This window comes from Plectropomus leopardus, chromosome 1 (assembly GCF_026936395.1).
Source record: "Plectropomus leopardus strain MGB_pleo_1.0 chromosome 1, ASM2693639v1, whole genome shotgun sequence".
Taxonomy (NCBI): Eukaryota; Metazoa; Chordata; class Actinopteri; order Perciformes; family Serranidae; genus Plectropomus; species Plectropomus leopardus.
The window spans coordinates 13,371,646-13,398,892 of record NC_142176.1 but is presented as its reverse complement, the minus strand read 5'-3'; the positions used below and the strand labels follow the sequence as shown (position 1 = coordinate 13,398,892).

The window sequence follows — 27,247 nt, the reverse complement described above, 5'->3', positions numbered from 1 at the left end:
CATTTTCCATTTTTCTTATTCATATTTTTGTGCTTACTGACACCTTTGTTTCTTAATTATTATGTGTTACAATAAACTGACAAAATATCTCATTCTGATGTTACCATGCAGCAAGAGAGAGCAGAGAGGGAGCGAGAGTTAGACTATCAACCCAGGAAGGTAAAACAGAAGTTTGTCTGTGTGTTTGTGTCTTTTAATGTCAAAAATGTAAACGCCTGCTGTGTTATATTGAGATTTGTGTTATGTGCACCTGTGTGTACAGTCACTGCTGTGTGTCTGGGGTTCAATGTAACACTGAAGCACCACTATCTTAGAAACAGGGGTTTCAGAAGGGTTCTTCCTGAAGGGCTGAGGTTCTACCCAGAACCACTTGCTTCTGAAAAACTTTTTTTAAGAAAAGGTTCTTCAGGGGTTCTTTGTAAGACACATGCAAACAGCATGCAAAAAAATGTTTTATTAGGGAAAAGTTTGAAAGTGTAGCAGTTAAAAGATTCTCACCCTCAAATATTCAAATATGTACCTTTTAATTGATATTTTTGAATGTAGATGGCCCTGGAATACCCTTAACCCCTTGAAACCTTAGCAAATTGGAATGATTTCTTCAAAAAAAAAACATGGGAAGAAGGCAAAGAGCAACAAAAAAATATGACCCAAAAATTAGCAAGGAATTTGTAAAACATACAATAAAATTACCAGAAAATAAGTTTAAAATAAAAGGGAACAAATAAGGAAATGACCTGAAAAAGTGCTTCAAATATAATAATACATAATTTGATATATTGACAATTATAAATACATTTTTCTGTATTTTTTCTTTTTTTCCCTAGACATTGTTCTCTAAAAATATTTTATTTAATCTATCAATTTCTTGCAATTTCTTTCCAAGTTGTTCCTTGCCCTTTTCCCATATTTTTGAACGAAATCCTCCAGGATTCAAAGACTTCTGATATAGTGAATTAATACTTGTTCTGCTAAACAGTTGAGCAGGACTTTAAGCGTTAATGAAATCATTTTACATGTGTTCTGCCATAGTTGATATTGTTACCGTGATTTCATGCAATAGAATATTAACATGGTCTGCCGAAATTCTTTAATTTTGCATATACCTGATACTTGGCTTTTTGTATTTGCCTATAATTAGGAATCAAATTTCAACTCACAACCATACTGACCCACTGAAATAGTGAAGGCTGTAGTGGTAGAGATTTCACAAAATCTAAACCCCCTTAAAAATGTTATTGTGAACCATAATAGTTCTGGGTCACACTGGACCACATCAGCCCTGGCTCTTTAGGCTCACCTGTCAGGCCCAAACATACTGACATTAAAGTTCAAAGCAACAAAAGCCAACTATTGGTCAGTACTGGTTAGCACCTTTATTTCTAAGACTGTACATTGGATTTCTCTTTTATTATGTGATTATATTGGTACGTTTTACCATATATTTGTGTACATTACAGGTACATTCTGTTTTGTGTATTTTTTAATCACACTAACTTTAAGTTTTTTTCTATCTTTATGTAACTCTTGAAGGAGAGGACCGTGAAAGAAACAGAGATCCAGACCATACAGCGAAAAGTAAGAAAATTCACTGACACATGGTCAGAAAGTTTTAAAAATCACTGCTAATGTCAACAACTTTCACATCACCAACTTTATCTGCACACTCAGCAATAATACTTTGGTTGTGTGTTTTTTTTCTCTGCCACAGGAGAGGTCAGGGAGAGAAGCAGATGTTCAGACGATCCAAAGAAAGGTAAAAAAAAATGTTTGAATAGCGAACTATCAACTATACCAGAAGAACTATAAACTATACCAGACTTCTACTGCCTTTAAGTTTAACTCAGGTTTTCCTTCATGTAGTCATACTGTAGGGTAAATGAGATTTTAACATAGCAAAGATTTTTTTTAAACTACTGCACTGCTTTCTAACTAGATGGGATATGACAGAGCAAGCGAGCAAACATCAAACTGTTTTAGAGTTTCAAAATGACGATGTCCTAACCTGCTCTGTGCATCAGCAAACAAGCTAAACACTGTGTTGCTTGTTTGAAAAAACGCTCTCCCTGACTCTATTTTGGTGAAGTTTTGCACATCTCCAATCTATTTTCAGCTGTTGCTTAGGCCCACAAAGGGCCATTTAGGCTCCCTGATTGTTGTTGTCACTCGTAGTCTATAATCTGGACACTTTTTTTGCACTCCATCTGCCAGAGTTCGCTTGCTCATTGTACATTAGAAGAGGTGTCAGCAGAAACTGAAAAACTAAAACAATGCATTGTCTGTCTCATTTATTCTTCACCTTTGAACTTTACTTGAACATTTTATTTCATTTCTGGATTGGCATGTCAATTGTTCTTTTGTTTTTCCTTTGTCTGTCTTTATTTTGTGTTTATAGTTTGAGTGCTTTTACTCACTTCACCCCATTGAAGGTTGCATCTTTATTCCATGGAATAGAAAGGTATCAGATGTTTGTGTTGCTTTAATTTTCTGTTTATCCTCTCATCAACTTTTGTTCACTTTTTGATACCTTTAATCTGCAGTACCTTTGGTATTGTTTTTGCCATTACATAACTTCTGATGTTAGAGAAATTGTAAATAGTGGCTATTTTATGCAACACAGCACAATGGTAAATGTTTTATTTTAGTCTGTCCAACTAAGTAACTTGTGTAATAAAACTGTAGGACTGTATCAACTACTTCCATGTGTATATATTGTCGCTGCTGTCCCTCCAGGCTACCTCGACAGGGGAAGGCGAGGGTGGCGAGGTTGTAGGAGGCCACAGAGCCAAGTCCTCAGCCCCCAGTGTCCCCTCAACCCAGGATAAACAGACGAACTGGTCCAAGGAAAACCTCCCGCCAACAGATCAGAAGTCAACTGCCGATTCCCATTCCATCTCCTCCTGCATCATCCCCATTAACGTCACAGGTAAGACAAAGCAAAAAAAATAGGAAAATAAAGAAAGGTTGGCCGTAGTGAGGATCAAATCAAGAATGTGACCAAACAGCCACTGTTCCCAATCAGGGATCAAACCCAGACTGCCTGCATGGAAACCAGGAATCTGATAAAATATATTAAATTTTAGCTTTTTAAATTGCTTATGGCCTCTGTGTTATTATTGCAGGAGTTGGGTTTGACAGGGAAGCAAGTGCTCGTTGCTCTCTAGTCCATTCCCAGTCGGTTCTTCAGAGGAGAAGGAAGCTGAGGAGGAGGAAGACTATCACAGGAATACCCAAAAGAGTACAACAGGACATGGGTATGTTATAGAGCACACCTTGCAAAATTTTGCATTCTGTTTGGGTCTTAATCTTGTAAGTTTGGCAAATTGCTATTGGTTTTATTGATATTTTTCCAACTTAATTGCTGAGATCTGGGAATGAAGTGACCTTGCTAATGCAGCCACAAGTTTATGAAGGCAAGCTAAATGAGCAGCAACAATCACATGCAAACAAAAATACTAGGCAGTCCATTAAAAAATGTTACCCAAAGCTACTTGTGAGCTACTTCCTGGTTCATCTTTGGCCTATTTACCTGTAGTTAAACATGCATGCAGTTTCATAATGCAATGGACAATTGTCATTTACATTTCAGATGCTTTCACCTTTGTTTTTACATCCAGACAATATGCTTTGAATAAAAAGACTTAGCTGTGGATTTGTTTACAATCTGATCATGATTACGGGAGGTCCCAATTCTCAGCAAAAAAGCTAGTATGTAAAATGTCACCATTATCAGTAGGAGTAACACTCAGCATGCTTTGTCTCTTTGCATTCAGACTCAGATGAATCACCTGTAGCAAGAGAGCGCACAGTGATTGTCCATGCCAACCCGCACCAACTCTCTCTCTGTCAGGAAGACCTCTTAATCAGTGGTCGCCTCCATCACACTCGTGACTCTGGCTGCCAGACAGATGATTTCCTTATAGCATGTAAGTTTGCAAAGAACAAGTATATTTGGTTCTTTATTCTGGCTCTCTATTTGTGCTATGGATTAGGGCAAGAAGTTTGCCAATGTTGAGATGAAACTCAAAAATCAAATCACATTTTCTTCCTGTAAAACAAAATCTGACATGTGCTTAGATAAGCTAGCACCAACCACTTTGAACTGATAATATCATGACCCCCCCCCCATCAATCAGTCAGCAACTTTTAGCTGCACAGAGCTAAGATTAAGTTAGCTAGCTAGCAACAGCATGCTATGTTGATGTGCCTTAGTTTCCCCAAAATATCATGGTTACAAGCCTGCTGGCTAGAATTTGTTCACTTTGAAGAAAGTGGTATCTGTGTCAGCTCCAGATTATGCGCAAAGCATTTTACAATGGACTGCTTTAGCAACTAACATCACATGGCACATAAGACTTTGTCTCTCTCTCCCTGCTGAATACTAGACTACCATCCCATTGTGTTACTCCATTGGGGCCTTACTGTTATAACGCCCTGCTAAATGATTCCTCCCTACGTTATATTCCATCTACTTATCCTGTTTCACTCGTCATGATACTGAAGCTAGACACTCTCCAAATGCAGTTTTATCTGACTTAAAGTCATTCCTGCTTTAAATGAAATTATAAAATGTTTGATTTTGCAGTTATGGTTGTAATGACAGCTTAGTTTAGACAGCTATCATAGCTAAGTTTGAACAGGACAACCATATAAAGGCTGCCGATACCATCAAACCAGTGTACAAGTTGGAACAACTGGTCAAGTTGTGCTGCAAGATTACTGGTGTTATGTTTAATAACGTCCAGCATCTGTACAAAGAAAGGGTCACCGGTAAAGCTCAGTCGATTGTCTCAGACTCAACATCCCCTCCATGTTGAACTTAAGATGCTTCCATCAGGGGGGGAGTTTTAGCCTCCCTAAATGCAGCACGAAGCGTTACAGATCATCCTTTGTCCCATCTATTATTGCTTACCTTAAAAAGCATGGACCCTTAATGTCCATAGATTACTCCTGACAGTGTGTGACTATGGTTACTTTGTGTTTTGCTCTACTTATGACTACTGTAATTCAAATTGCACTTCGGGGACTTTGAAGTTTTACTTTACCGTACCTTGCCTTACCCTCATCTTCAAATTAGATCCACCAAACTGGAATACAAATTACCTATATATGGCTGCTTTGGTCCATATAGTTGAAATCCAAGACATTAAGAGATGTCTCCCTGTGTCCCCTTCTCTCTCTCTCTTCTATCTTTCCCTTTTCAGGTACAGCAGCTCCCTCCAGAAGGCGCATCAGAGCCCAACGTGGCCATCAGGGAATCCCTGCCTCTCTCTCCCATTCAACAGGCAACATTTCTTCCCTGGGTGACCAGTCAGACTCCACATATACAAGCTCTGCAGCCCACGGTGGACGCCTGCGCTCTCGTAGCTTGCCTCGAGAGGGTGGACGTCTAATGGACAGTGATGAAGATGACGATGACAATTATGATGATGACGACGAAGATGAGGATATGTCACCATACGAAGCAGAGGACTTTATTCCACCTGGCCCTAGTCCAAGAATGAAGATGATGATGATGAAGGATGAAGAGGAGAGCACTGATGACCAGGCAGCTCCTGAGCCACTGCAACTTGGAAGCCTAAAAAGGTTGCAGCGTTCTGGAGAGAGAGACAGAGGGGGTGGAGGGGGAGGAAGCCCAGAGCACAGCTGGATGGAGAGGGGCCGTTCTCGCTTGCCCCGCAAAGCTGATATGGGCAGCTGCGAGATCTCATCAAGTTCAGATACATTCAGCAGCCCTATACACTCGGTTTCGACAACAGGAGTCCTAGGCAGCCATGTAGACCACAAGGAGGACCACCAGTCGTCAAGTGGGAACTGGAGTGGTTCCAGCTCCACCTGCCCCTCTCAGACATCTGAAACAATCCCCCCACCTTCCTCTCCACCACTGACAGGCTCATCCCACTGCGACTCAGAGCTGTCACTCAACACTGTGCCCAATGCCATTGATGAGGGATTCTCCCTGGATCCGTCATACCACTCAGACCTCAGACCCCAGGGCCAGGGCCACAGGTCAAGCTCATTCACATCCTCAGCCACTGACCAGCTGGACGATGCAGGGGTCAGTACAGCCAGTGAGGGGGAGTGGACATACCCTCCAGACCAAGACCAGACTGATCCAGACCAAGACCCTGACCAAACCCAAAATCTGAGCCGGAGCCAGGAGTATAGCTCCAAACAAGGTCTACAAACCTGTTTCAGTGACAAAACCAGCAGCACTGAAAAAGAGTCTGGCTCTCACTACCCATCTGATACAGAGGGTTTCTACTCCTCTTCTGTGCATTTTGGGGAGTGTAATCAGAATTACAGAGGATACATGTATAACTATGCAGACCCAGGGCCTGACTGTGGCCAATCCAACACTGTGGCAGCACCACTATCCCATGGGCATTACCCCCAGCCCTCAGCTGACTTCAGGGCAGGTACAATGACCCTGGGGAGGACCTGTCGTCCCCTGAGGAAACCAAAAGTCAAACCTCCACCACCCAAACGGACCTCCTCACTGAAGGACACCTGTACCGGTGTTGATGTTGGAACGGACACGCAGGCAGATCAGGATCAACCAAAGACAGTTAGTGAACAAGAGCTTACCTTGTCTTCCACAGATATGAAGCTGGAGCTGGAGCTAGAGCTTGGAGGTGCTCCAGAACCATTACAGACATCCTGTCTAGTGGCAGAGCCTTTGGGAACTTGGGGAAGGGGACTAGGTGAAAGTGTGGACATAGTAGAGCCCATGTCCTTCAGCTCTGCAGATACACACTCATTTAAGGATGACGGTGCTGTGCAATCTGACTATGCAGACCTGTGGCTTCACAACACTGAGCTGAAGTCCAACAATGGTGAGTACACGTCCATGTCCAACTCAAGCACAGCCACAGGCACTACCGTCATGGAGTGTATCAAGTCACCAGACAGCTCTTCCTCATCCACAGAAAACCAAACCCAGGCCCCCACCCAGGCTTCAGAGACCAGGGCAACTAGTCCACCTCTCCCACCAGGAGACTTCAAACTTGGGTCACCTGAGAAGCTGGCTGGCCTTGCCTCACCATCGAGTGGCTATTCCAGCCAATCAGAGACACCAACATCAACCTTGCCCTCATCTTCGGCAGCGTTCTTCCCAGGACCACTATCTCCCTCAACTGGCAAGAGAAAGCCCAAAGTGCCCGAGAGGAAGTCTTCTCTCTCTTCCCTGCAGCACTTCCCCAGAGATGGAGCTTCCATTTCTTCTGGCTATAAGAGAGACCCAGACTTCCCACCTCCACCCTCTCAACTCGATCTCAATGTTCTTCATGGTGGCTATGTCAGACACACACTATCCCATCGAACACACCACATGCACACCCTCCACCACAGCAAACACCGAGTTGCAAATGTTTTAGCAACGGGACAAAAGTTGTTGGCTCCTGAAGCATCAAATATCAACCCACCGCCAAGTTCACACTCTGCTCTAACAATCCCCAGCTCCAATCTGTTGGCGATAACTCCATCTGCTCTTCGTTCAGTGCAGCTCCATTCTATTAGTCAATCTACAGATAGTGCTACCACAGCAGACCATGAAACCACAAGCGGAGCAGAAACTGTTACAAGACCCAAATGTCCTCCTAGTGGTTCTACTCTGGCTCCACCACCTATTAACACAAGGCCTCTCCCTCCTCGCAGACCACCTCCCAGACCCCCGTGTCATGACCACACCTCCTCCCCAGAACACTCGCAACCACCTCCCCCTGGCCGACACCCTGATGGGCCTCCATCCTATGAAAGCCTGCTACTCAGACAGGACCGCTATGGGCCTGGAACCTTCTGGGCTATGACCGCCTTCAGAACTCGGATGGACCCATCATCTGAACTCTCTGACGATAGCTCACCCCTGCATCGGCCCGTGCCACGTGCTCCCCACCCTTCGCCTGTGGATTTACACACGCATATCCACTCACACACAGAGTTCAGAGGGCTCACACACTCAGCTCATGCACACCCTGAGTTTAGGGTTTTGGGGGAGCGCTCGTTCTCCCAGGATGATGATGATGATGAAGACGAGGAGGAGGAAGAGGAAGAGCAAGTGAAAGAGCCACCGAGAGCTGCATGTTCTAGAGGAGGCATGCGATCGGACCACCCTCCACCCCCAGCATATGAATTTGCCGGGGTATCCCACTCAGACTCAGGGCCCTGGGCTAGTCCAGTCAAAGTGCCTGGTACCACAATGGAGACATCGCATCCTTACCTAATCAGCGATGCAAGGAGAGGAGGACATGAAGAGCAGGAGGAAGAGGAGGAAGTGACATCAGGTGCTACCAGAAGTGCCCATCAGCAGCAGCCACAGGAGAGCAAAGATGACTCCACTACTCCTGACACTGAGGATTACTTCAGTAAAGGTAAGATAAATCCTTCTGGCAGAGGTAGTGCTTGATTGTAAAGATTAAAGAAAGCAGAAACATGCTGCATGCCAAGGTTTAAAGGATTTTTTTTTCACCAAGTGTATACTAAATGACCAGACAACCAGATGACATGTGATAGGTTTGTCTTGTGCTACAGATTCAACTCCTAGTGATAATTCGCTCTCCCCTCTGATGGATGACACCAAAGTGGATGAAGACATTATTATCACATCACCAAACAAGACCCGGACAACCGAGGACCTGTTTGCCATGATACACAGGTGCTGTGAATTTTGCATGGTGTTCGATCCATTTGGCTGCCTTTTAAAGTCCCAGACACACCAGGCTGACATCACAGATATAGTGGCGACTAAGGCCAACTGTTTTGTTGCCTCACATCTAGGGTTGGGTACTGAAACCTATACCACTGGTACCTACCAGACTGAATTATTATGCAGAATTAAGTGCCCCATGTCAGCACCATATGTGTGTACAGTGGGTGTGTGGACGAGAAAGAAAGAGATAGAACATGTGTCTGCCTGTGACAGTGTGGCTGCAGCGACTGCAGCAGATAGTATGAAGTAAACAACAGCGCTATTTAATTAAAAGTTAAAAAAAACAAACTGTTTGGGCTATTTGTCAGTGAATAAACGCTAAAGACTTATGCCAAGCTCCTGTGTCATTCTTACCGCCTGCTAATTACAGTGATGGAGGATAGACCCATAGTTAAAAGCCAAGTTAGCCTCACATTAGAAACTAAACAGACTCCTTTAAAGTGCACTGTTAAGGTGGACCAGATATTCTCACTGCAGTAACAAATGTATTTGTCAGATGTTATTGGTGATCCAGCGACTTCAAAGTCTGTTGTATGTGTTCATGTTATTTTGTCTCTCCCCATAAATGTTCACTGTCTAAATCTTAATTAGGATTGTCCTGTGATTTCCTTCTTCAGATCCAAGAGAAAGGTCCTGGGCCGTAAAGATTCGGGAGAATTAAATGCAAAGTCTCGTCTCTGCCCTGCAGCACCAGTAACCCCTGTTGCCACCGCCATTATCCCACCAGCCCCTCCTCTCAACATGCCAGCCACCTTAGCCACTGCTGCAGGGTCGCAACGAGCCCCTGTGCCAATCTACCGCAGCGCCAAGAAATCCAGCACGTCAAATGAGGAGTTTAAACTCCTGCTGCTGAAGAAAGGTAGCAGGTCTGATTCCAGCTACCGCATGTCAGCTACAGAGATTCTGAAGAGCCCTATCACCCCTAAAACCCCAGGGGACCCCCTTCAGGAAGGGGCCATTAGACCAGCTGAGGAGCTACCCTCTACACTCCAAGAGGCCCACATCTCTAGCTTGGACCCAATCCAGATACCAGGCCTTTTCCCAAGAGCCAACTCTGAGAGTTTCACACCCAAAACCCTGCCTATGTCAGCTGCATCTCGACAGGGACGTTCTCGGATCCCCCCTGTAGCCAACAGCAGTCGGTACAGTACACGCAGCCGCCTCTACACAGCCCCCATGCAAGCCATTTCCGAAGGGGAGACAGAGAACTCAGATGGGAGCCCCCATGATGACAGATCATCCTAAAACCACCTGATGAGAGATGTCCTCTAATCTTAGCTGTGTCCTACGTTTAAAATAGCCCCTTCTACTTTTCTAATCTTGGATAGGTGTCTCATCAAGGCCAACAGTGTAATTTTTCCAACACGCAAAATCTGACTGTTGCTAAATTGCACCCAGCTTTGGATCTACTATTCTAACTAAGGGTGTCAGACAGTGTTGTGAGATACTGAATCATGAAGGTATGATTATGAAAACATTGAGGATATACCTAAATACTGTATTCATCAAAATAATAGCTTCCTCATAGTTAAAAGAGCCAGACTTAAGACCTATTTTGATTGAACTGTCTTTTTAAAAAAAAAATTAAAAGAAAAAAAAAACAGTTCCAAATGTTTAATTATGATAAGAAAAGAAATTTTGTGGAGTACGGACGTGCGTGTGCATGAACGAGCACATGCAACACCCACTGATGTTTCTACTTCTTGTGTTTTGAATGGCGTGGGTGCGTGTGTGTCGCTGAGGAACTGCTTTCTTATTAAAATTTAAAATTCTTATGAAATTTAATATTCTTTCAACTTTTGGTGCCCAAAGCATTGGCCAGACTTTTCAGAGTCCATCCTCAATATTCCTGCCAACAAGCAAGGGTTGTTCCTTGTGGAAGTTACTAACAACACAGCAACAACGTATCTAATATATTTCCATCTGCAGACCTGGCATAGAGAGTATATCACACAGAGCCAATCATATATTTCTTCACATTAATTATATCCAAAAAGATAACATGATGCATGTATTTTTGTAAAACTGCGCCTCAGAACATGATGATAAAGTTTCACCATGTTGCATGACCCTATATGGAAACATCCCCTGGATCCTGGTTTCTGTCGACATTTTTGTGGTTCCTTTGTATTATAAGAATGATTAATCTTTCACTGTGAAAGGTTTTAGTGACATTTGTATTACATTGCCAGTGATCTCAATTGATTTGTCTTGGATTTGAGTGTCTAACAAGAAGGAGCAAGGGCTCACGCCTAGATGGGGCCCATGGGGTCAAAGATAGAGGCTAATTTTGGACAATCGCACAGTGGCCTTTCTCTACTAGAGGTGGGTGTTAGCAGGGCTTTTACAAGTCCCTGCACATACACATGGACCTGCTCCATGTTCCACCAGAATTCAATCACATATGTACTTAAACCCAACCTTGAAATCTAGTATGTTTAGACTGATTAAAGCTTTTCCAGCTGCTGGTCAGTCTTGCTGTGCTGACTTGAAGTGGAAAAGGTGCATTTTAAAGCAGTTTTAAAGATACCATTGAGTGCAGACGGTGAAAATGCTTTAGATGGTCCTCAATCGGTTTGACTAGAGGTTTAATTTGGAAAGCTTTTCCGAGAACCAACCTCGCTTTTGCACTTCATGACTCTTCAAGAATATTCCTTGAAAAGAAAAATATATCTTATAATGAAATTGCATATGTATATTTGTACTGAATATAAAAAGTCATATCTATATAAAACAACAAGCAGAAATTTTATAGGGAATCAAACCTGAGTGTAGCATAGAAGAACAGGTCTCACTGACAACATCACACATGAATCGTAACAATACTGTTCTCCTCTCCTTGTTGCCTCTCCTTCATTTGCACTGACCCAGTAGCATTAGACAGGTGAAAGCTCAACCAAGTAGCTGGTGTACACCGTTTTGTCTTACCCTCCACACTTCATATCACAAAATCTGAAAGAGAGGAGGCAAGAGGAGGAAAGGACTACATACCACCACGATTTTAAAGTCAGCGTCCATTGCATCGCTGCAGCCTTTTCTACCCAAAACTGGGATCAGAGTATATTCTCATTCTTCCAACAAATGTTACACGTGCAGCGCATCCAGTGTATCACAAACCACCATCAGTGGAAAGTTTGAACTCTCACCTGCCTATCACAGCAAACACAACACATATACTTCTTACATTCAGAGACCGTACTTCAGTAGAAACCATTCACTGTATTCTGTGAATACCTCAGCAAGCATATTACTGTTTTATTGTAAATGCTACAGATAGATAGATAGATAGATAGATAGATAGATAGATAGACAGATAGATAGATAACTAGATAGATAGATAGATAGATGACAAAACCACAACTGTTTGATACTCAGCGAATCTGAACTGCAGAACTGACACTGTGTAAGATGGAGAGGGTAAAAAGCTGTGAAATGACTACTACAATTTTACATCCATCATACCCGTATTGCTGAAGCGCACTTGTTCCTGTTCATTGTTTTATTTGTTGTGTTTTCTATCGCATGCAATAACTAAAGAAAAAAAAGAAGAGGAAAAGAAAAAGGACACCACCATATCATTATTTTTATCTGAGGGATGTCTCCATACCACGAGAAAAAATATTTTGTATTTTCCGTTCAAATGTTCGAGTTCAATAGTGTGTTCTATAGATGTACAAAACTGTCTGGCTAATTCTGTTCTGTATAGTTGTGATCACAAACAGGGGTTTATCTTGTACTGTATATCTACTCACTGGACAATCATACGTATAAGAGACTGTAAAGAAAATGATATAGAATCTGTCGGGATGGAGAATCTGAAAACTTTTGGTGCTGGGTCCTAGTCTTGCTGGAGCTGCGGAAGTTGGGAGTGAGAGAAATATTTTCCAGGAGAAACTGCTGATTTTGGACAAGCCGCTTTGGATAAAAATGTAGAAATTTGTCAAAAATATAAATATAAATGGAGAAAAAAGTATCCATTCATTGATCAAAAAATAAGTTTGATATGATCGGAAAGTCATTGTCTTCACTTTTGACTCACAGCTGCATTTTTCACACAAAACATTACAGACTCAAAATAAACAAATCAGTGAGGCTGATACAGTATTACATAAAAATGCAACGTGACTGTGAAATGCTATGTTAAATTTTAAAATTCTTCAAAAGTATTTGACTATTTGTTTAGTGTGATTTTTCTGTACTGCACCTGGCATTGATGCTATAGATGTATTTTAAGACTGTTTCCTTTATTTGTAAAAGCAGTGGATAGATGATTGACGGACACAATTTGGTTGGAAAGGCAAGCTGTGAGGTTGCCATGCAGACTCTCATTAACATTCATTTAGCCGTCTCAAACCTCAGTCCTCAAAAGCTTGGGAACAAAACAAGAATCTCTAACTTGTATAGATTCTTGGTCCCAACTTGTTTTCAAATGTCTGCACGCAATTTTAAAGGGAAGTGTGACGAAAACCACTGGATAATTTTTGTCTAAGGTGTACAGTATGGAATGACACTAAACAGACTTTAAAATATGTGACAGAGAACTGAAAAAATACATTGAAGACACAGTGTAACTATCTATTTAAAGAGGCTCCATGTTTAAAACTAGCTAGGACTTAACAGATTTGAATCACTTTTGTATTTTTGTATAAACCTGTAAATACGTTTTTAAAGAAAAAAATGTTTCAAATTCTTTCTTTTGTAAAATAAATCAATAAAATGATAAAAAGAAAAAAGTTTTTTTTTTCAAAGTTTACATGATTATTTCCAAGCCTTTGTATATTTTGGAGCTGTGCAACACCTTCAGTCTTGTATTTATTTTTTTCGGGGTGGGGGGGTGAAAACATTGTGAAAATTCCATTATTATTATTCTATATCTAATTCATTTTAACAGCTCATCAGGCTGCTTAGTAACTGTGCATAGAAAAAAAGCCAATAAATGTGATTGCGTTGAAACGGAAGGCCTTTTGTGTGAAGCTTCATTTTCTCCCCATCAGAACAAAGTGCACTGAGAGGATCTCTCCACGAGATGGCGGTGTTTCAATGTTGTCCAGTTTCAATCTCACCTGTATTTCTCCTTGAGCTGAAGCTACTTTTTTGATTATATCTACAAAGGATTTAACAGCGTCCAACTCAGGTTCATTCTGGTTGAACTGACAGATACTGCAGACAGAAAAACATTCACCGAGTTGAGTTAGACTGAAGAGGGAGCTGAGACTTAGACTACTTGACTCTAAAATCTTAAAATGAGAGAGCAGCAACATTTAGATGAAAACTATTGAGGTGGTGAAATCTGAAAATATATAACAGCAGGCTTTACATAATCTCACGTCTCAAATATCTGGTGGGAAGTAACCAAGTAATGTACTTAGGTGCAAATTTGAGATCTTACATAAGTATTTTTAATCTCATGCTCTTTCTACTTCACACTTTTTTTACACCACTACAATTATTTGATAACTTCAGTTACTGGTTATTTTACAGATTGAGATTTTTGCACACAATCCATATGAAAATATACAAGCGTAGCTGAAATGATTATTGATTCAAAAGTTAACTCGCAACTATTTTTGATAACATTTAAGTGATTTTTTTTAGTGATTTCAATGCAAAAACATTTATTATAAGGACATGCTGCATTTTTCTTTTATTTGGCTGTTTTCAATTTTACTTTCTTTTTTTTTTAAACTACATTGAGCATTTTTTACTTGTAATGCTTAAATGTATTTTCCTGATCATAGGACTAATGACATACATCTACTTGAGTTATATTTTCAATGCAGGACTTTTACTAGCAACATAGTATTTTCACAGTGTGATATAAGTGCTTTTACTTGAGTAAAGACACTAAATACTTTCTCCATCACTGCTTACTTTGGCTGTGCATTATAAGGCCTTGGTCTGTGTGTCAACTGTGCAGAAAAAGTCGAAATGAAACATCCTTTTAATGCTTATCAGACACCATACAAGTCTTGCAAGTGACTTGCATTTTCCAGGTAATCGTTTTACAGCTTTATAACATATTATTATATTTCTATAGTTTGCTCTAAAGTTTCACACTATTTGATGACACCTGAGCTGATGCTACCTTTAGCAACCCCTCCCCGCAGGACGACAATGACCTAAGATTATCACTCCTGTTTTGTCTTGCTTTTAATTTGCAAAATAACATTTGTCTAAGAAATAACGAAGTTAACAAACTTTTGATTGCTTCTAAATCGGCTATGATAATGTTACACAGTGGGTGTTTTCAAGGTCTGTCAGCCGTAAACAGTCTCCAAAAGACCGATGAGCAGACTAATGCTAACTAACTAACTAACTAACTAACTAGTGTCCATGTTCAAGAGGTCTGCTGTGTGTAAGTTTGACTTACTCGGGGATGAGGACAGATGTCTCTGAAACCTCTTCACTCTCCGTTTATTTACGTGAACACGCCGGAATTCACTGCAGCCTCATCAGTCAGGTGCGTCTCTACAAGGGACCCGACCGTCAGTTCAGTCATGACTAAAGTTCCTGTTGCCTCAACATGCAGGCTGACATTATTAACTCAGTAACAGTGCTGGAGTGACTGGTTACATGTTGTTAGTTACAGTGATTAAATTACAAAATAAATGTAATTGTAATCTGTTACAGTTCATTTGAAAATGTGTAAATAATTTTATTATTTTTTATTTTATTTTATTTTTTATTTTTTGGCATGTGCTGAGCAAAGCCCTTGAGACAAATTTGAGTGCAACATTCATGCACTGTTTTTAGGTCTTTTCAGCTTCATTGCGCTGTTTGAAACATTTGTTAGAAAAGTAATTACATTTTTTTAAAATTTTAACAGGACAACTAGTAATCTGCAATCTCTTATATTTCAAAAGTAACCTTCCCAACACTGGTGATATGCAATAGTGTTTGATATTGGAATGATTGCATTACTTTAGAAAAATAAACATTAAACTCAGTTCTGATTCAGTTCTAGATTAAAGATTAAATTCTAGATTAAATAGAGCCCCTGGCAGGAGGCTGGTTTCCTAAACAGACTATTTATTTACTGTTGTTTATCAGACAAATAATTGTAAGCATCTGGTGGGGTAATGTGGTGGCACTAGCTCGCTTCACAACCAGAAATGTGCCCCAGGACAAAGAGTATATATATGGGACATTTACCATTCCTGAAGAATCTGCAAGATGAGTCATAATCAGCCTGTTTATTCTGAGTGCTGCTGTAGAGCTATTTGAACTGGCTGATCTTTTCAACAATGATCCCTATTGGACTGTCACTTTCACTAAGTAAGACATCCATGATCCTTTGACCCCTTCAACCCCCATACCCTCCAGACACACACACACACACACACACACACACATTCACCCATTCACACAAACAGAGCTGAACAAAATTAAAAGGACGCGAACCTCTGCCAGTGCTCTTTTTCCCTATTTATGTGTTCATTTATTTTACTCATTCTTTATTTTTCCTCTTCTTGTCTTCCAATTATGTTTTTAGTATGGGAATATATTTGTCTCACTCAGCCAGGAGCTCATAACTTGGGGTCAGGACCCTCTGAGGAGTAACATGAAAAAGTGTGTTTTGAGATGATTAACAAGACAGGGCAGAAAAATGCCTTTATGCTACATTACTTCCTACTAAACTTTGCCTTTTTTCTATGAATTCCTGATTTTTTTCCTATTCTGACTTCTAAACATAAAACCAGTTATAAAATCCTCTTTGGGTGATTTGGTCATAACTCATAAACAAATGCAACTAATGATGATGGATGGACATTCCTTTGTTTCCAGGGGTCCAAAGTAAGTGGGCAAAAACTGTGCCAGAGGCTACCATGGCAACCTTGTGCTCAAGTCTCAAACACCTTGATTATGTAAACAAATGTTTAATTGTGTGAATGCATATCAAACATATTCAACAAACATTTCTTTGTTGAACAAACAGTAAAAAGTTGTATACATACACAGAGCGATAGATGACAAGGCATAAAAAATGTACATAGTTGGTTATTGTGCAGTCCCTCTATGTCGTAGTAGCCTAATGAGCACAACATGCTAATGATGTAAAACATCTTCTACAAAAGAACTCCCTACTAAAACCTGAGTTTCACATTAAAGCGAGACGGTTTCAAGTTCAACTTGTTACCACTACAGGAGAGCAACAGTGTGAAATGCAACTACAACACACATGATTTGGTTTGAAAATGGTTCTGAAATGTTCAGAAAATGAGTATTTCTGCCATTGAAAAAACAGATAAATACTCTAAGACGTGTGAATAATTAGTCAGACACAGCATCATCCTGTAGGTAGTTATTTGATGGTGCACACATAAACTATTCCAGGCAGAAAAAAAAATGATTACACTTACGCTTGATACAGGTTGATACACTTTGTTACAGTACAAAATCATATCAAAAGACAACCTTTTGGTTCAACTTTATACAAAACAGCTTCCCCATTGTGTACTCTCTCAGGAGCACTTTAATGTTCTGTACAACACTCAACTAAACAGCTACTGACCTTGTCTTTATTTTCAATGTCAATACTTACAGTATACCAGTCATTTTATGTGTATATCTCGTGTGTGTGACTGTCTGAGCAATGTCCGTGCTCAAGTTGATTCTCTTCAGCTTGAATATCTTCCAGCACACGAAACAGACACAAATAAAACATAAATAACTCTTCAGTAACCCATCTTTAAGGTTTTCCTCCAAAGTAAGATATCCATCCTTTGAGTTGTTGTTAAGTTGATATTTGTCAGAAAAAATACTTAAGTGTTTGAATCATCCACGTAATGATTGACTTCAAGGAACAATACAAATTCTCCAACTTTGTGAAATGAAATCCTTAAACACTTCTCATTCACGTCACTGTGGCACTCCTGTTTAGTACCTGTTAGTAATAACGCTCATGACTTCATACATTCATCAACTTGCATAAACTAAAATTTGACAGCCTGTAACACAGTCCTTCAGAAACTTTTATTGCATTGTTAGAAATGATGCAGTGAGGAGCTCACTGCCAGTACCTGAACTAACTTCCTTAACTTTTGGAGAGAAATTCTGACAGAGGAAAAAATACTTAAGCAGCCTGCTATCTGAAGAAATAAAGCTGCAAAGCCTACAGCATGTGTCTGGTTAATTAAAAGTTTGATAAATGATGGCCTCCAGTTGTTCATAATAAGGAAAAGAAAGACAGGAAAATGAACACAACATATGCCTGTGCTCAGATATCTGATACTAATTACTCTTATGCAAATGATGGATTCATTAACTTCGGATCTGTTTTACTGTTAAAGTTAAGTGTGGTCTGTATATTAAAAAATAAATGTCTTCAGATCAGGGCCGTAGCCAAGGTTTTAAAAATACTGAGGTCATAAGTCCCCTGGGGCACACCACAAAACCTCAAAACTCACCAAAAACCAGTAAGAAGACCTCAAAATATTATTCAACTGCTTTACGATACTTTCTGTTGTTTCTATTTCCCAGATGGTCTTGATGCTTTTTCTAAATCTTACAAGAATAAAATTCAATGTAGGCTATTTATTTGCTGTTCAAAAAGAGTAAAAATTTAAACAACTTGATTCTTAAAATACTGAAATTATGTGGAAGTTTGTATATGTTGACTCCCTGTGAGTTGCTAAAACCCCAGATTCCCAAAAAATAAATAAATACGGAGGACCTGACCTCAGTGTCCTCAGTGGTAGCTACGACCCCGTTCAGGTGGATTTACACTGCACCTCATCCCTGTAGAACGATATTCAGAGAGTGTCTTCATCCTCTACTGTTTGGTCTGTTTCAGCTTCTCGATGTGATGACAGAGTTTGAGCGCCGGGCCCAGCTTCAGTCCCATGTATTTCATAATGACATCACTACGCAGCAGCATCAGAGCTTTGCCATCAATCTCCTGCAGAGAGAGGAGCACGTTACAAACACTTCCTCTCAGAACAATTCGATCAGAATGACGATGACTTGATTAGGGCGTCGACACGCGGAAATTCCGGTCTGATATTCTCCAGAGCATAGAAATTAAAAGCTCAGGGAGAGTTTATTTTACAAAGTGACAGCGTGATACAGAACAGTGACTGAAAACCACTGTAGACTGTTGGTCAAAGACATACTATGAAGTATTTTCCCAAAAAAAACAAAAATATATATTTGTGTGAACAAAGGGTATTTTTCTGCAGAGACTCTACCCTTTTGCTTGTTTTTTTTTTTTAATTTCCTTTTATTGTCTGTGTTTGGGGTATTTATGGGCCTGTACACCCACAGCACTCAGGTGAGGTCGGGGCTTTATAAAAAGGTAGAGACCAGGTGCCAGACCGTAAGCAGCACGTGTCCACATCGACGCGGCAGCAAAAGAATGCAAATATTTTAACATCACTTTCGCTGGCGAATGTGTCAACTTTAAACAAAAGAAAGAAGACAGTTCACAATAAGCTCAATACAATACTCACATGTTTCCTAAACAGTTCGACATGCGGGCCGAGAGTTTGTGGATCAGCTTCTTGGACAAACCGCATGACCTCATCAACTGACCAGGCTGAAGCATCGTTTCCTGAACCCTCCTTGTCCTGTTTCACGTGGTCTGGGCCTGTTGTTGAGCTCGCTGCTGTAAAGTGTGAGAGACAAGAAAAATAAAATCGTACTTACAAATTTTTTCTCGTTAAATGAGGACAAAACTGAGGTCGCATTCAGGATTTCAGCTTGTTTTCAGAAACAAAACTTGGAGCTGTCTTTAGCTTCTGCACCAGAAGACCTTAGACTGGAGACGATGTTGATCACTTTCAAATCCAGGCCAAAAACCTACCTGTTCAACATTTCTTTTTTAATCAATTTTATATCAGATTTGCTGTATTGTTTTTATGCTATGTCCTTTTGCTTATTCACCTTGTTTTGTTTTACTCTGTGTGCTTTTGGTTGCATTTTTAAAAATTGTTTTGATCATTTGTCTTTTGTGCTTTTACCTGTGTAATATGTAAAGAACTTTAAGTTTGGATGTGAAATGGTGGTTTTGGGTTAAAAATGTCTTAAAGTTGAAAAATTTAGGCCAAATTAAACTGAAGGAGTGGGGGATCCCATGTTAATTAATTAAAAGTACTACTATTGATCCCTATTATCCCTTATTTAGACATAATTTAAAATAATACAATTTCAGGATACAAACTTAAGGATATTTGCCAATGTAGAAAGTAATATTTCTTGACGAATAAATAAAATTAAATCTGTATATGTGTGTTTAACCCTACCTTCCACTCGTCTGGGTGGACACACCGGGCTGAGTTCTGTCGGGTTGGAGCTCACGCGTCGTAGGGGTGGCGGCGTGTTTGCGTGTCCAGAGTAATATGGCCGCTCCTTCTTTGCTGCTCTGTAGTCTGAAGCAGCGTGAGGGGGGCGCGTGCTGGGAGCAGGATCCTTTTTGGAATCGTCCTTGGACAGGCCGTTCTCAGTGTGGGACAGTGGTTCTGTTTGAAGAGAGGGTGAGAGAGATACTGTCAGGACCATGAGAACACACACATAAAACAAGAACTGCAGCACAGTTCTGGACTACGCACACAGCCATAAAGTGACTGACTGAATAAGGAAAGACTTAGGAGGAGATTTACTCAAAAAGGAAAGAGGTCATATGATGGCGGTAAACAGTAAACATAAAAGACATTACTGACAAACTCCTGATGCTGTGCTATCAGAGTGTGAGTGTGTATAGATGGTTACTGAGTAGCGGGTGGCACCATGCACGCAGCCACCAGTGTGTAAATGTGCATGTGAATGGGTGAATGCCACATATAATGTGCAAGCGCTTTGAGTGGTTGAAAGACTCGAAAAGCGCTATACAGATGTAGTCCATTATCTGCTGATGAATCCAAACACCAAATCTCTGCCTTCAAAGTTTTAAAATAATTCATGTTACAACTTTTTTTTGCATCTTTGGTCTGAATTTAAAAATTGACTGGCTGAACATATATTAATAAATAATATTAATATAAAGGCTGGCAGCATGCATGCTTGATTGACTGGGGTCTCAACCCATCACAGTCAGCCATGATGATTGCTGCTTACTTTTGCTACCTCCGCCCCCATCAGGCTTCCATCTGTTTAGGTAAACAGTAAACAACACTCCAACGTTTAACATTACAGAAACTACAGTACATCCAGGGGTTTCCTACAGTTTATGGGTCACTGATTTGTTTGGAACAAATGTATAAATAGGATAAACACTATTAGCAATGACACTGGATTTGTTTAATGAATAGTGACCTCTAATATTTTTCTCCTGTTACAATTACTCCGTTGACACATTGTCCCACCTGACTTGGTCCTGTTGTAGAAGCGTGTGTTGTTGTTGAAGGAGCTGAACGGCTGCGAGCTGAACAGACTGTCGCTCTCTAGATGTTGGCACATGTTCTCCAGGAACCGCAGCACAGAAGACGCACTGGAGGCGGAGGGCAGCTTCACGTAGCGGATACCATGCTCTGACCGTACTGGGGGGTACAACACAAACGAGCTATTAGTCTGTGAGCTGTATGTTCACACACACACACACACACACACACACACACACACACACACACACACAGTATGCATTCACAGCTTAAGAAAAACAGCAGATGGTTTAGGGGTACCACCCTCCCTTTATAAGCACAAACCCACCTTTTCACCCTATCACACACTGCGCTACATCCCCCCACCCAAGCCAAGCCTTCACAAATCCACAAATTAACCCCCCCTCCTCCTCACCCAAACTCACCCACAGACCTTCCCACCCCCAGGGGAGACCCAATCCCAGCATCCCAAACCAGGTTAGACGCACATGTCATATCTGATTACAGACGCAGTGCTCACATCAGTTGCTGCCACAGGCACTGTCTTTTATTCCTCCTCTCTTTCACTGCAAACACACACACACACACACACACATGCAACATGCATGACCCATGAGTGTGTGCTTAAACCAATTTCACCTGGCTGATTGCTTATCTGGGCTTTATGGCATTTGAAATACTTGAAAATTTATCCAGTACTGCTTTTCAAGAAGCGACCTTTGAAGCAATAGTTCAACATTTGCTTCCCTTCCAAGAGATTAGGAGATAGACTTTCTGGTTTGTGAGGCAAATATGAGGCTACTAGCAGCTGGTTAGCCTAGCTTGGCATGAAGACTGGGACCAGGTGAAAACAGCTGGTCTAGCTTTGTCCAAAAGTAACAAAATCTGCCCTCCAGCAACTCTAAAGCTGGCTGAAGCGACATATATACTTCTGCTCGATTTATCTGTTAACCATGTGAGTTATAATAAAGCTAAATTTTGTACTTTTGTTGCTATTTAGCCATGTTTTACATGTGCTAGTTGAATCAAACTCCACTGCACTTCATAGAAACTCTACACAGTCGCACAAAAGCCCCAGCGCCAACTCTCAAGTAGTTTAGTTTTCTAGGGAGAAATATCCAATATCTATAATTATTTTAATAATATATTTGAAAATATTTTACAGAATGATTTTCACACATTTTTCCAGGTCATTTCCTTGTTTTTTATTGTTTGTTTTTGCTTTTCTTCCCTATTTGTTTTTATTTCAGTTTACGTTCACTGCAGTTACCTCTGATAACCTCTCCTCCTGTGTGGGACTGGCTCTGTAGGAACGACAGCATCACAGACGGCTGGTACGTACAGTCCACGCAGGCCTGCACAGCCTGCTGAAGCACTGCGTTGACTGGAGCCGGACCGAAGTGGTCTGGGAGCTGCTGCACTAGTTTTCTGTCGAGATGTGGGCCATAGTTACCGTGCTTGTTCACATAGACACACACTGGAATGACACAAAGAGAGGATGGAGAAAATTAACCGAAAACAAACACTGTTGCATTCTTTCTGTTCTGATCTTTGACGCTGAAACCAACCATATATCCTCGACTGCACATTCAGGCATCAGTTGTATCTGTTAACCAATTTACCTGTGCAAACTACATTTGAGCTGTTGCTATGGTTGCTGTCAGCTGAGACGTGTCCGGAGCTCAGTCTGGTCTCTGGAGGTGGAACTGTGACGGCAGGTGTCCCCAGTGACTGCACCACCCGAGGCTTCTTCTGGAGCATGAAAACAAACAAACCCTTTATCATTAACTCTCTGTAACCTACAGAGGCTGTTGGTTAATGATTTAGTAAAGGCGGACTTTAACTCTTTCACTGCTACACATGAACTGCACTACAGCACATGCAGCAGTTTTTACAGCAAATCTGTTCTCCTCATTTAATGCAAATAAACATCCTCAATGTCTGCTTTTTCTTAAACGGTCCACCTCTGACCTTTTCTCCTCTTTATCAAAATCACTTCTGCCATAATAAAATGACAGGGTCACTGGACCGCAGCGTAACAGATTACAACTCTTGTGACATCTCACCTTGCTCCTAGGCTTAGGCCCTCTCTTCTTGTGTGGTCTGGGGGCCAGTTGAGTCTCAGTGCTCGTTCTGGCGGGGCTCTGTGATGCTCCATTTACTGCTGCTGCCGCTGCAGCCTCTGCCGCTGCCTTCAACAAAGCAATCGTCTGGGATTTTGGACGACGACCTCGGACACCCTTGCGCACAGGGAGGGGTGGCAAGGGGTTGGGCAGTCGATATGAGGTCTGCATGGAGGAGGAGGAGTTGGAAGAGGAGCGACGGGTAGTGAGGGAGGCTGAGGAGGAAGACACAGGAGCAAGGAGTGCACCAGGGAGAGTAACTGTGGAAAAAAAAGGGATATGGGAGGAAGAAAAAGAGAGACAGAAAGAAAAGGATAAGGAAGATTAAAAAATACATTCATTTTTTATTCTCATGTTGGGTTACTTTGCACCAAAGATGATCAGAGAGGCAGATAACAAGACATTCATTTGGTTATTTTTAAGTGAATAAATCTGTAGCAGAAAATGTCATCGTGCAAGCACACAAACTAAGCTTTGCCCCGTCCACACACAGAGGCTTCAAACAAAGACATGTGCACAGAATCAACTTTGCTGTGCGTCCTTGAGGGGAGGCATGGTCTGCATAATTAGAAATGTCACATTTTAACCCTAACGACAGTGTTTGCCCAGTTTTTCCATAAAGGAAGGAGGATTTCGGGAAGAAAGACAAAAGACAGAGGGGAAAAAGAACCACTGAGAGATCCTGCAGAGGAGATTTGTTTTGATTTTGCAGAGTCCCCTGAGATTGGCAGGTCCTTTGTGTTTCGCCCCTCCCTCTGCTGAAATCAGAGTCACAAGTCACGAACCCCCAGAGACCTGCCTGCTCGATGATTCCTAAAACCTTCTGCTTCCAGCAACATGACAAAAATAGTGATTATGGTGATCTGACTTTAACTGTTTTCTCTTCACTACTCTAGATAGTGGATTCTTGAGGCTGATGTCAAATTTGGATTTAAAGCTTATACTTTTCTTTTTAACATAAACACTTAGCATACCCTAATATCTTAAAAGACTATTTTGAATTTGGTTATGAAAGACCTTTGATTGCGGCATGTACTGACTGGGGAAAGAAATAATAATATTAAGTGTAACTAAATATTTTTAATAAATAACCATTTTGTGGATATTTTTAAAGAAATACAATTAAATATATTTACAATAATAATAATAATAATAATAATAATAATAATAATAATAATAATAATAATAAGAAGAAGAAGAAGAAGAAGAAGAAGAAGTATTATTATTATTATTATTATTATTAGCTACACTTAAAATTAACATACAACATGTACATATATACACATACATATACAACATACAAAACACTGTCCCATCCTGGGACATCTCTTGGTGGTCTAGGGGTTTTGGGACACTGATTGTGTAATCATAATTTCCCAGGTTTAAATCTGGCTTTTCTGTGTGCCATTCCTCCCTATACTGCTGTCCACTATACAAATAAAAGAATGGAAAAATGACCCCCCAAAAATTCAGCAATCTTCTTGATGGGTCTCTGTGGATCACAGACACCCCTAACTTTTAAGTCTTTCCTCAAAAAAATATAATTACAAATTGCCAATCAGCTTAGGTGTTGGAATATAAAGAAAGCGACAATAAAGTGAGAAAAAAAGAAAATGGCTTTTGTAAGAAAGAAAAAACACATAAAGCAGTTGCACCACCACCCCCTTCTGTCTTCATTAGCCCTGAGTGTGACTCTGTGATATGATCGCATAATTATCACAGTGGATGTGTGAAAGAAAGAAAGGCCAAATGAGAGAGAAAGAACAAGAGGGAAAGAGAAAGATAAGCATCTCCAATTTCAAAATAAACGTATTTCTTAGTGAGAGGGAACTGAGAGAGCATGTGGAGGCTCTCATGGGGCCGAGGCTTTCATTAGAGGCTCCTTGACTGAGGCGATATGCAGAGACTATGGAAGGTTTACAGTATTCTCTGAGGGGCCAGCCTGGGCACCCTGAAAGCTGCTTAATTGGGAAATGAGTCAAAGTAGGCGTAGAATAGAGCAGTGTTTTGTTTCAGAGGGCGAGGTCTCTCTCGCTCACCAGGGGCGGTCACACAAAGCGTGTTCACAGAGGAGCAGAAATACCAACCTGTGCGCACAGTGGCACGCTTATTCACGGTGAGCTAGAAGCCATAAGCCCTACAAAGGCAGATCAAAATTTGTTTGCAGGGTACCAATCAGTATCAGCAGGTTTAAAGTCACCAAGGGAAATCTAAGTTGGGGGGCCCTCGCTGATCTCCTCCTGCTGTAAAAAAGAAAAATCTAATCCATTCACATTATGTGACAGCCACCAAAGCAACACGTGCCATTTCCATATTGGTGATTAATGTCACCAGTTTATCATCTCATGCATTTTTAAAATAGTCTAATCACCTTTGCATTTTTTACTACAACTTTCAAGAAGATCGGCTTATGAATGCATTTCATTTCACACTGTCTGACAGTATCACATATATTCTGTATCCATTTGTTCAAGCTCTTCATTGAAGCAACTCTGAGAGAAATAGTCAAACCCAAGTCTCTCTTTTTTAATCAAATGGATATACTACATGTTTTCTGCATCATTTTATAAACCGTTTCCCCAAAATATAGCCTACATTTGGTATCCATGTAAACTTCTTCCACTTTCATTTCAGTTAAAACACTGTTGGACTGTACAGTTTCTGGCTGCACTTCATGAATGACCAACAACTGGAAGGCTGCTTATTAAAGTTTAGATTCTTAACTACAAGTTATGTACATTCTATCACTATTATTAATATATCTGCCTATTACTTTCTTGATTAAAATAAATAAAAAATAAATAAAATTTGGGATCACGATTTCCTAGAGCCAAAATTTCCAATTGCTCAGCCGTTCCCAGAGCGTCCAAGGGGGCTGCTTTGTCCCACCCTTCAGTATGAAATATGGACACCAAAGAAAACCATTGATGTCTGTATGAGATGCACCGTGATGATCACCTAACTCCAATATAAACACATCGGCAGCAATACTTGATACTGAGACCAACTGATATAGCATAAAGACAAAGAGAGTCCGCGTGAAGAAGGATAATGGTATGGTCGATGCATCAAACAAAACAAAACTGTCAAATGTGAAAATAAAAGTAAATTTTGTTATGAATATATATGTAATGTTATATATATATATATATATATATATATATATATATATATATATATATATATATATATATATATATATATATATATATATATATATATATATATATAATGTTATGAAGTTTACATATGACCTTCATGCACCGTGACAGCTTTACATTACAAATGTACTTATTTGAACTCAAATCATGATCCTTTCTCTAAACCTAACTGCGACCGTTTGGAAATTTATCACATATAACAATGTGTTTAAGCTGTGTGGCCTGTGTGCCACTATGAGATGCCAAGGGGCGAGAAAATTTGGGGTATATGTCGACCTGGGATGAGAACAGGTTGTATGGCATGTCTTAAGTTATGCCCTAGAATCAATAGTGTCTATATTCAATACTTTATATGGATTTTTTTCCCTCCTGTTCTTGGCAGCTGTTGGTTTCCATTCATTTCTGTACTGTGTCAAAATCACTAGTATCATATGGCTGCCTGGTGTGCCAGAAAAGGTGCAGCATGTTTAGATGTGATATAAAACGTGTTTTGCAGTTAACTGGCTAAAATAAGCAAAATCAAGAGGATAAACAAGAGTATGACATTGTACAAATCAAAATCTGCCAAATTCAGATAAAAAATTTTCTTAGTTCTAACAAGAAGCTACAAAACATTTTTAGCATGGCATCCCCAGCATGCACACAGTGAAACAAAACAGACATATGGTACTGATCATGACTATGTAATTCCAAGTCGACCCGTTGACCTGTGTAAGCCGCAGCCCGAGGAAACGTGTGCATTTGCGAGTGTCTGTGAGAGTGTGTGAGTGTACGTGCACGTATGAGAACCAGGTCGCTGAGAAGTGTGTCTGCTGTCTGGGGGGTGGGGGAGGGGCTTCACAGAGTTGCCCCTCATCTAATTACAACCAGCCCCCCCCCTACACTCTCATGCATGCTGAGCACCCTCACAGCAAACAGTCCGTTCATGCACACACACACACA

At 40.6% G+C, this 27,247-nt stretch overlaps 2 protein-coding genes and 1 long non-coding RNA gene across 12 annotated transcripts in view; 1 reads left to right on the top strand and 2 right to left on the bottom strand.

The window, feature by feature from the left end:
* nhsb (Nance-Horan syndrome b (congenital cataracts and dental anomalies)) overlaps positions 1-13,659 on the top strand; it is a 62,604-nt gene extending 48,945 nt beyond the window's left edge. For 2 of the 7 annotated variants that reach the window (XM_088075866.1, XM_088075886.1), the window contains exons 4-13: positions 112-159; positions 1,534-1,578; positions 1,712-1,756; positions 2,396-2,458; positions 2,734-2,926; positions 3,123-3,254; positions 3,774-3,926; positions 5,205-8,369; positions 8,512-8,653; positions 9,325-13,659. In XM_088075866.1, coding sequence (XP_087931992.1) covers positions 112-159; positions 1,534-1,578; positions 1,712-1,756; positions 2,396-2,458; positions 2,734-2,926; positions 3,123-3,254; positions 3,774-3,926; positions 5,205-8,369; positions 8,512-8,653; positions 9,325-9,952 — 4,614 coding nt within the window. In that variant the 3' untranslated portion in view covers positions 9,953-13,659. The remainder of the gene's footprint in view (positions 1-111; positions 160-1,533; positions 1,579-1,711; positions 1,757-2,395; positions 2,459-2,733; positions 2,927-3,122; positions 3,255-3,773; positions 3,927-5,204; positions 8,370-8,511; positions 8,654-9,324) is intronic. The other 5 variants (XM_088075878.1, XM_088075870.1, XM_088075873.1 and 2 more) reach the window with 5 other exon arrangements.
* LOC148190377 (uncharacterized) overlaps positions 1-15,844 on the bottom strand; it is a 42,874-nt gene extending 27,030 nt beyond the window's left edge. The window contains exon 1 of the long non-coding RNA XR_015776266.1: positions 15,078-15,844. This is a non-coding gene — a long non-coding RNA (uncharacterized LOC148190377). The remainder of the gene's footprint in view (positions 1-15,077) is intronic.
* A 720-nt stretch (positions 15,845-16,564) lies between these two features.
* The window catches only part of scml2 (Scm polycomb group protein like 2), a 29,054-nt gene continuing 18,371 nt past the window's right edge, over positions 16,565-27,247 (bottom strand). For 2 of the 4 annotated variants that reach the window (XM_042492433.2, XM_088075857.1), the window contains 7 exons: positions 23,088-23,404; positions 22,644-22,773; positions 22,292-22,498; positions 21,007-21,180; positions 19,948-20,163; positions 19,156-19,310; positions 16,565-18,605 (listed from right to left, as the gene is read on the bottom strand). In XM_042492433.2, the coding sequence (XP_042348367.1) occupies positions 18,480-18,605; positions 19,156-19,310; positions 19,948-20,163; positions 21,007-21,180; positions 22,292-22,498; positions 22,644-22,773; positions 23,088-23,404 (1,325 nt within the window). In that variant the 3' untranslated portion in view covers positions 16,565-18,479. The remainder of the gene's footprint in view (positions 18,606-19,155; positions 19,311-19,947; positions 20,164-21,006; positions 21,181-22,291; positions 22,499-22,643; positions 22,774-23,087; positions 23,405-27,247) is intronic. The other 2 variants (XM_088075863.1, XM_042492444.2) reach the window with 2 other exon arrangements.